Here is a 10793-nt window from a genome sequence, read left to right as displayed (position 1 = left end):
ATTTATAGGTTTATACCATGGCGGTTCAGTATCAGTGGTGGCCGACCATCGTCTGACGTGCATTAAAGACCTTGAAAGACTAAATCGACGGGACAGCTATCACGTACGTCATGATCGAGCCCAGTAAAAACGCCAGCTTATATTCCGATCGAGCCGTCGAAAATCATATCGCTTCTCACCACATTCTTCCGGAGAAACGAGAGGACTATCTGTATACGGTCGAAATAGATTTCGGCCTCCGTACGATTGATCGAGTTCGAATAGTAAGCGATCGAAGTGAGAGCTCGAGACGAGTTCCTAGGATAGTACAAATAAGCCTCGAGCTCCAAGACCGATCGAGGAATCGACTCGGTATCATTATCGAGCCCATGACCAAATCGAACTGCAAGGCAACGTGAAGGTTGTCGGAGATGCACAGACCAATTGACACTCACCCCGAATGTCGAACTCGAACCAAGGCCGAGGGCTCGACCCAATACCGAGCTCGAACCAGTATCGAGGTCGCAGACAGGAGTTGTTGCAACCGCACTAGGGGAGAGAATCTTGGCAGAAATCGAGGAAGAGACAATTCATCACGGGTTCTCCACTATATATTTTTTATAAATAAAATAAGATCCCTCTACTATAAAGGGGGGAATCCTTGTAAGGACAAGAGAGGTTGACACATTGTAACAAATATTTCTTATTATATTGAAAGATATCCCCTTATGTTTATTTCACTTTATCTTATTCGTTCTTCTTGCTCACTATTCTCATTCTCGTAGTCAAGAATACATGTATTTCAATTTCTCTATACGATTTGTATCAAATTATATCATATAACCATACACAAATTTAACTCTATCCAATTTTTGGGATAAACACCATCCTTAAGGCCATATTGCATATGCAGGGTAACTTTCACCATTGAAATTTGTTACTAGTATAGACTAGAGAATTGATTCTGACTCTGCGAAACCCATTCCTAAAACTATTGTTTCATTGGTGACTACAGATTTTTCAGTAAGTTTTGAGCCCGGTCGCTGCTACAGGAATAATAAGTGAACTTCCAAGTCATGTTTGGATACTCATGATTAGGGGTGTCAAATCTCAAACCAGTGAATTACACTGATTTTAAGCGAGTCAAAATGGGATGTATTAATAGGTGGCCAGGTCAAGCAATGTCAAATTACTCCCTCCGTCCCACGGGCTATATTAATAAATGGGCGTGCTGGCGGATTTTTGCACGGATCAAAATGCGTTGTTTATCTTGGAAACTCATTAATAAGATAAATTAAAGATTTCTTTTTGCTAAGGTTCATTTTCCTTGCTTTACTGGTTTGAAATAATAATATGTTGCAATCTCGATGAATAGTTAAAGAATTTCGTTCACGTTTCAAAATCTATGGATACTCAGCACAACAACTCTAAACCATGAATTGTCAATATTGTACCTTTTCACAGCACAACAAAACTGAGATAAAGTAGTCAGAATATTTAAATCGACGTTTTTTACCTTGTCAAAATCATCTACTTTATGTGGTGCTAGCTGTAGATACTCTTGTGAAGTATAAAGCTTCAAATTAAATTAGTAATATTCAAGATTCTGTTTTGCTCTCTTTCAGTGACAGGGAAAGCACTTCAAATTTATATGGCCATCCGACTTTGGTATCTAATGATCCACAAGACATTGTTCTTTAGCAATCACAGTGATTTTTTGTCACAATCCTTTGTAAATTGTGGAACATATACGGACCATTGGCTTCTTATATGACCAATTTGGACTTTTATGTACAGTGATTGATTTGTCCCATTGAGAACGAATTTCTTTGATTTTGGACCAAAAGGGAAAGGCCTATAATCATTCATATATCTACTAGCACCTCTACCACGTGTGAACATATATTCCCCAATCTTTGGCTCCGCCACATAGCAAAGATTAAGACACCCATGTTCTTGGCTTAGTACGGTTTTCTTGGTTTAAATCTTCCAAGCCAATAATATTAATTCTTTCAGAACTGAGCTGTAAGGTACGTGTCTAGAATGATAGGCTTCTATCAATAAGAAAAAGATCAAGAATGTGGTCTTAGCGAAAATGTAACTTTTGATAAACACATGTACAAATAGAAAATTATACACATATATCATTCAAGATGAGCACATATGATCTCACCCTTACCGGCACCAAGATCCCCCGTAACAATATATGAGGCTCAATTCCGGGCGAGCACTATCAAAACGCCTTAGCTCACGTGAGAGACTTAGTTATGTGAGGTTTACACCCCCAAGCGTCCGACTGTGCGCCTTAAACACATCTAACGCTTAACGCTCGGGACTCGCACAATATCATGTGTCGATTTCACTAATTAGCTACTCTCAGAATTCTTTAATAAATGAATGCTTAACGTTCTATTCGTCTATAGGAATACGAAGGTTGTAAATAACTGAAATAACGAACCATAATATTGCATATTTACTAACTGAGAATATCGTGAGGATGAGTATCATTTGAATATTCTTCTGAAGATAGCTAGCCAAAATTTATATCTTTACTTGCTAGATCTTCATGTCTTAGTTATATGTCTCTCAAGATTATCAGACTTTTATTATTTTGCTATTTAAAAGTAATTTTGTATTTACTCATAAAGGAATAATATTTTAAATTACAGTATTGATGAACTTTATTGAGTGTTTACTTTTAGGAAGGTAAATTGTGTAGTTTAAAATATCTTTTAAGAAATTATGAGTTTTAACTGTTTGAAAGTTAATATGTTATAATTAATTTATATTTCATAGTAACTTTAACATGCTAGATATTTCATTTTCTATGAGTTTCTTTAGTTCTTTTTAATTTTCTTGGACTTTTAACGTATCTTTTTATATATTTTGTATTATTTGTTATATTATTAATTTATAAGTGAAAAAAATTAAGAATTTGTGGGGCTTACACCCCATATCTCGAGGCTTGAGTCTCCCCGCATCAAGTAAAATGCCTCAGCCTTTTAATTGGCTGAAAATATTAAGTTAAAAGACATCTCAAGAAGAATCTATTCATTGAACGTGCCAATTGGAATTTAACTTAGAGGAGCTGGTGAAAATGAAAGACAAAGATGACCATTGGAATAGAGACCGTCTAAATGTGAGAAGTGCAAATGACAATATGTGTTCGTTTGGCCCCTCCCAAAGGGGAGGCAAGTCTATGAATGGTTGGTGGAATCTTACTGTTTCAGTTCCTTTTGTTTAAATTTTTTACCTTTCCTTTTATTTTCCATATTTATTCTAACATAAGACCATTTTGTATAGTTTTGTATCACTAGGGGTCGTTTGGTAGCCGGTTAGAAAGGAGTTATTCATGTATTAAATTTAGGATAACTTTATACATTATTTAAAATGGGAAAGAATAATCCCCACATAGAATCTAGCATAAGTAATACAATAGTTGGCTAGTTTTTTCTCTTATTCACATAAAACATAGCATTACTTACTACAATGTTTGGTTCACGTTTTTCGTTTTCACATAACTAATACATAGATAAGTTATAAGGAAATCTATATATTATTTATGCAGGGTAGAAGATTGAATAACTTATATGTATATTAAACACAAAATGACAAGAATACCCTCTATTCAAACTTGTATTTTCTCTCTCTCTCTCTCTCTATATATATATATATATACACATACAATATATTAACAATTTTAATAGGATAAACTAGATTAATAATAAATAATACTCACCTTACATTTCTATATTACTAATCTCTGCATAACTAATCCCTGCATAATTATTCCCTACATAACTAATCTCAACATAATTAATCCCTATATTACTAATACATGTGTAACTCTAACCAGCAACCAAACGGCCGCTAAGAGCTTTACATTACAGAGATACAACAATATGTACTTGCACTTGTTATCAGTGAAGCCACATGGTTATAACTGACCACCTTTCGTCGAAAAATTACACTGTGTACATAGGTAAAATATTACGTTTAAAGGTATATAACACATATTGAACACCCTTTGTCGTAAAATTTTTTTATTTTTTTTAAATTTAAACACCCTTAGAAAAATTCCTAGTTTCGCCACTGCTTGTTATCATGTACTTTGACAATCCAATCAATATAGAAACAAGATCCGAATGGAAATTGCCAGGTAAAACTATGCATAATTCTAGCTGGACAAGCTTGAATAGTGTTTTAGACGCATACTCTACAAAGCGGTGGCATAGAATTTTATATGATTAACCAATCATTTGAAAGAACCCAATTTTACCAAAAGAAACACCAGCATTCATTTCAAGAGCTTATTAACTAGTAGTAAGAATATCTCTAACCAGAAATATTGCTAACAAAATCAATGAAAGTTATAATATTTAAGAACTAAATATTACCTTTCTCGCCAGTTTCACTTCAATCCGAAACAAGATCCCATGAAACTGCTAAACACTACATTGATATCTTCATTATCATTTCCGAGTGCTAGAAGAAACAGAAGACAAATCCTTCTGACAGAAAGAAAAAAAAAACAAATTAATCAAGGTCCATCACCATGCTTTTCTGTCGAGCATTATTTTAGGACAGGAGTGCTCGAGCTGAGTAAGAATGCACACAAGCTTATCAAAAACTATGTTTAATCTGTACAACAATATGATTTTGGGTTACAAGTCTAGCTTTGAGAGAAACAACAAGGACCAAATCAAAGATCGTTTGCTGCCAAACGGCAAGGTTTGGTTCAACAAAGGGCTTCAACTCCCGAAGCTTATTACAAATTTTACAATAGCTTGGTCCAGGATCCCATGAACGGGAAAACAGCAATAACCAGTCTCAATAGCAATGGAGTTTCTCTCCTCCCGATTCTCTTACTCAATTTACCATCAGTCCCCTGTGTTGGTTCAGCCAGTCTTCGATTACGGGGCTTTTTCGACTGTCCTTCCATCCCATGATTGTCTAGTTCATCCCAACCACCAAAATTTACAGTGCTTCGTGACTTTTTTCTATCTGATGCACCATTTGAGGCAGCCCAGGATTGATAGTCTCCAACTCCCTTGCCATTTCGAGGATTTTGTCCTTTTCCCGTTCTTATTCCAGGGTTGCTCGCTGTTCTAGCATAGGGTCTTTTCTTTTTCTTGGACTTGGATCGTGGGCCGTCATTGGACCATCCCCAGATGGCATCCATTACTAATGAAAGAGCAGACTGCGCCAAAGGAAGTGCTAATGCCATGATAATAGTATTTGTGCCTGTTCCAAGTACCGCTGACATAATAACGGCTGGAAGCATCCAACCAAAGGCTCTGAGCACCTGCACCAGACCCATAAGACATTTTTTACTTACAACAGTCTTCACAAAAAGAGGTTTATAAGCCTTGAACCGAATGTCACCACCAGTCTTAAAACTTAAAAGTACGAACCAACAGGTGGAAAAACACTCAAAATTGTTCTTTCACATATTTAAAGGATCTCTGACATCTAATGAACAGAAAAGGTTGAAATATTATAGCTATAAGATGATCCCTGGCAATTTTTCTCTCTGTGATCCAAGCTAATCAAGTCTAATACTTAACATCTAGATAGAAAAATACCAATTTTTATGATCTCAGCTTCATCATCATTTTCTTTTTGGATAAGATATGACAGAAAAGAGTTCTCAGTTTCTTAAAAAATGCTTATCTAGAAAGAACTGAAAAGTATGTGCAAACAAGTATAGGGCTGCATTAGAGTTTGAGGACAACTTGGAAGCATAGGGAGCAATTACACGTTTAACTAGATGGAATTGGCTTAGCATGGCAAATTTGCAACTCAACTTGTCCTTAAAATTACAGAAAGGAGCACAGCACAAAGGACAAACGCGCGTAACAATTTAAAGTTATGTAGACACCTTTTTATAGAATTGTTCCACATGGGTGATTAGGCTTTGAAAGTAGTTTATACAAGTCTTGGACTACACCACCCGTTGCCTTGAGGTTTTGGGTTGGATGCTCATATCTTTCACAGGGTAGGCAGAACCAACCTTTGGTAAGCCGACTCTCGCGCTCTTAAGTTCGCATAAATTTTTTTTTGTAAACCACAAAAACGGGTTACACTAATAGGAGGATGCTAACTCATATGGTTGTTCCACATGGGTTGTTTAATAGCTTTTAAAGTGCATAAGGCCGGATGCTCAGATACACCTAAACTGGAACAGCTTTAATATCAAGCAAGAAAGATCTTGAACAGTTTAGTTTAATATATTTTTATCATTTTGTATGCCACTGGTGAGGAAGTGAAACAACCAAAACTGTAAGTGTTTGAGCAAACAGCCGAGTAGACTCATACATTTTCACAAATTTGTCAAATACTTTTCCCGAAACAAAGAAGTGTCATCTTGGCCATAAATGTCAAACTGGAACTCAGATACATCTTCTAAAATCAGGAAGTTTATACTTTATATCATGTCAACATGACTTCAATTTATATATGAATGTATATAAAATGCACTAGGAAAGCCATAGTCCATGTTAACTTGCTCTTGAAATGTTCTGGTCTTCATCTGGCTTCATCAAAAAATATTCTGGTCTTCATCTGGTTGATGAATCTGACAGTTCTCAGTTTTCTTAACCTGCTTACTTACTATGATCTCTACTTAAGTGGCCTCAATTATTTTTGACAAGTGAAGTTGCCTCCATTTTTGAAATGTTAAAAGCACCAAAAACAGATTCAGTGCACTCCTCTCAGTTGTGCAGGAGTCCGGAGGGATGTAGGAGAAAACATGATCAGAGCTTTTGCTGCTAATACCAACGGAATATCCTACTTGGTCAGAGAAACTGACTCACTTCTCCTCTCGGAATAATTCAGAAAGAGTGCCCCGAAGGGGATGGTCTAGAAGTCGAAGCGGTAGAGTAACAACCTTCAGAACTAAGGTTCAAATCCCAAGAAGCAACACCAGGTGATGTTTTTATAAAGCAATAAAATTCATTAAAAGAAAGGCAAAAACATGCTCATATAATGATATAAGTGGAAAAGTTGACTCTTCCCTACTCAGAAGCTTCTCATAATAGGAATTAACAGGTGATTTAAGTAGATTTTGCCATATCCATAGAAACCTATCCACTATTGTAACAACTCGACCTCTCATTTTTAGTATTAGTGCTCTAATTTGAGTTTTGAATGTGTTTATATGTTGATCTAACTGTTTATGACTTGTTGGTGTGGTTTGGGTTGAGATCCAAGGGGTTCGGGCATGTTTTGGAACATTTGGAAGGCTGAGCACTAGTGCAAGCACTATTTATTTGGTTTCTGGGGCATCATCCCGATCACGAGTTGGGAGCCGCGATCGCGAGAGAAAGGATGGCGGGGAGGCAGTTGACTGGCCACGATCAAGGAAGGGTTGAACGCAATACCGGACCTTGTGGAATCATGGAACCCCGTGATCGCGAGATTGGGCATGGTGATCGCACATTGAGTTTGCCGACCGCCTGACCAGACCACGATTCTAGAAGTTTGGTCCGCAGTGGCGATAGGTTCCAACCCATTCATTTCCACAATATCATAACAAATTTCAGACCTTAGTTTTCACATTTGGGGACTAGAAACTCAGTAGTTTGAGGCGATGGAGGAATCATCTTAAACTACTAAGGTACTAATCCTAATTACTTCTATGACTTATTTACATGAATCTACATTGATTTTTACACCAAATAATACGAGATTCGAGCTAGAAAAGTATAGAATGTATCCCTCATGCCCCAAATTGGAACTACTACTTATTGGGCTCTAGAAAAGTATAGAACGTATCCCTCAGGCCCCAAATTGGAACTACTACTTATTGGGCTCTGATTGAAAAACTAATTATATATTTGAAGTTGTTAAATTATGGGCAATCTGATCAAGTCTGGGGATGTGACCTATTGACCAAGAGTTGACCTTTGATTTTGATTTGACAGATACTTAAATTTTAGAGATGAGTCCTATAGGGGTAATTGACCCTATTATCGCATATTTTGCATAGATTGGAGGCGTTTGATTGAGATTGGAAGCATGAATCAGCAGAGAAGCTGCACACTTGCTTGGATACAAGAGAAGTGGAGATCTGAAACCCTGATTGTTTGTTTTCCTAAAAGCGTGATTTCTAATGTTGTATAACTGCTTTAGAAATGTGTTTTGACTGCCTGATATATGTGGAGGCGAGAGTGTGCTTGACGATACCTGTTTTGAGATAAATGCTTATGCTTTCATATGGTTTATACCCGATATGCTTTGCTACTATTACAAATAGCATCACTATGATATTACGATTAATACACAAAGCATGAGCATGCTAGTATGCACTACATGGTACATTTGACGTGGGTACTAAGACTTTCACACACTGCGGCTGACATGCCGTATGCAGATATTTGGGTAAGACGTGGCTTGTATAGACGACCACGCACCATGGAGATATTCGGGTAAAAGGTGGCTTGTTATAGATGACCACACACCATGGAGATATTAGGGTAAAACGTGACGTGTTATAGACGACGACGCACCTAATTTTTTAAATCTCAAATTTGTCTTGAATAATGACCACACACCTTAGGGATGCCAAGATAAGACTTGGGGTATTGAGACCTTCAAGTTCCATAGCACATCAGATGACGTTAGAGAGACCAAGCGCTGGCTTTATGGTAAGAGATGGTGTATGAAGACCTTCATGTTGCTTGTAAGACGATGTGGTTACGACTAGCATTGATACATGCACTGGATTAGCCATTAGCACGTCGGCTTTTTCGTGCCAACAGTTAGCTTTTTCGTGCCAACAGTTACTTAAAAATACCAAACTCGAGTGATTCCCTTATCAATTACTCTAAACAGTCAGATAATTGCCTTTCACGTTCATAAAAACAGACTCCACACCAAATTCCAATTTCACGCAATTTCTCTAGACATGTGAGAAGCATTTGCAATCCTCAAAGGTTGAATAGTTGTTTATAGCGGTGCAATTGATTTTGCTAATAGCTTGTTTGGATGGTTGTTACCCATTATATTGTATTGTATTGTATTGTTATCCCAAAATAATATTTGTTTTGATTGTTTAGTTAAAATTGATTGTATTGTATTGTTAAATTCATTGTTCTGAAACAATGAAAAGTCCCTTTTTTTAAACAACTGATTTAGTGTGCTGAGATTGTTTCCTATTTTTCTTTCCGATTATGCCCTAACTTATTGCTCCATAATTCTATTTTACCTTTTACCTTCTTTTTTTAACTCCAAATCTCCAACCTATAACCTACTTCATCTTCGTCTCTTTTTTCCAGAACTAGTTCTGTCGTTACCAACTCCACGGCCAAAGATAACAAGAATAGGTTCGGCCCAGGTTCGGCACTTTACTTATTTTTATGTGTAATTCATAATAAATTTAATATTTAAAATAATTGAGAGTATTTTAGTAAACTTATCAGTTACACTCCATTACTATACAGTCAAACCAAATATCAAAAATATTATTTAACAATAGCAAATAATACAATCTATCCAAATATTGTATTCACAAAACGATAAGTTACGATACAATACAATACATTATAAAATAATGGGTAACTATGATCCAAGCAGATTGTAAGTTTGCACACATTTCAAATTTCGATTAACATAAATACTTAACAACAGGTGGAGAAAAGAAAACGTAAGAAACGCTTTTCCTTTACAAAAAGGATAAAGTTACCTTCGTCACCCAGGCAAAGCCAATGGAATCCTCCATAACACCAAAGCTACCAAATCCAGCTTCTTCATCTTCATAGTCATCTCCCCAAAGCGAAGAATCATCGGACCACCAAATTCGCTGCTTCACGGCGCTTCCGAAACCAAAATCATCTTCCTTAAAGTTAGCCCTAAGCTCGTCATCGAATATAAACCGCTGATACTCTTTTTGGCGCCTGCTATTACTCTCCCACCGACCGCCGCCGGAGCTGGTGGAGAAACAGCGTGTGGAATTTGAAGTAGGAATAGAATTACAATTGTTCAGTGGGAATCTGTGGCCTAAAGGAGAGGATAAGGGATTAAGAATAACATCACTCCCCATTGGATTGGAGGGTCATCATGCTATTGTTTAAAGATATCTAATGCTTATAAAAATAGTATCAAGATATATTTAATGCTATTTAAGTTAGACAGGAGCCTCAATTTGTATATAAAAATAAATATAAGATTTAAATAAAAGTCGGCATGAGAAATTGTGGCTCCGTCCCTATGTCCAACTATATTCAAATTTAAAAATCAGATCAATCATGCATCATATTTAGGCATAAATTAAAGTATCTGAAATACTTACTAATCATGTCCAACTCTAGTCCTAAAAAGGATAACCGGACGCTGCAAATATAATCCGGTATAAGAGTTCGGAGTCGAATCCCACAGAGAACTAAGGTTTAGCTATAATTGTTCAATATTGCTAAGAAACACAAGTCCAAATAATTTTTTAATTATAAAGATCATAATGTTTATTTTTATCTAATTAACCAACAAATACTAGAAAGCATTACAACTATCAATTAACAAGGATAACAATTGAAGACAAGACTAAGTAGATCTAGAGTTATGATTTCCCCAATTGTCGAAATTCTTCCCGCTGTGTCTTCTATAATTTCGCCTAGGTATTCTCTACCGATCGTGAGTACTTTGGTTGTCGTAATTCTCCCTCGAGCAACTACAACAATTTACTCTCGAACTACGCTAGTTGGCTTTATCTAACCGCTCATTATGACCACGTCAAGGCTTTGTTATTTCTAAACCTACCTTTAAATTTGTTGTATTGATTTCTCACATACGTTAGGAGTGACGTTGTTCAACAACCA

General features: G+C 36.4%; 1 protein-coding gene across 1 annotated transcript; it reads right to left on the bottom strand.

The window, feature by feature from the left end:
• Window positions 1-4488: 4488 nt before the first annotated feature.
• LOC104097886 (uncharacterized) lies at window positions 4489-10109 on the bottom strand. The gene is made up of 2 exons (XM_009604511.4): window positions 9665-10109; window positions 4489-5284 (listed from the first exon to the last, which is right to left on the bottom strand). The coding sequence occupies exons 1-2, from the start codon at window positions 10019-10021 to the stop codon at window positions 4757-4759; spliced, it is 885 nt and encodes a 294-aa protein (XP_009602806.1). The 5' UTR covers window positions 10022-10109; the 3' UTR covers window positions 4489-4756.
• Between the last annotated feature and the right edge of the window lie 684 nt (window positions 10110-10793).

This window comes from Nicotiana tomentosiformis, chromosome 5 (genome assembly GCF_000390325.3).
Source record: "Nicotiana tomentosiformis chromosome 5, ASM39032v3, whole genome shotgun sequence".
Taxonomy (NCBI): domain Eukaryota; kingdom Viridiplantae; phylum Streptophyta; class Magnoliopsida; order Solanales; family Solanaceae; genus Nicotiana; species Nicotiana tomentosiformis.
Note: the sequence above shows the minus strand (reverse complement) of the source record. Positions and strands in the feature narration are given on the sequence as shown.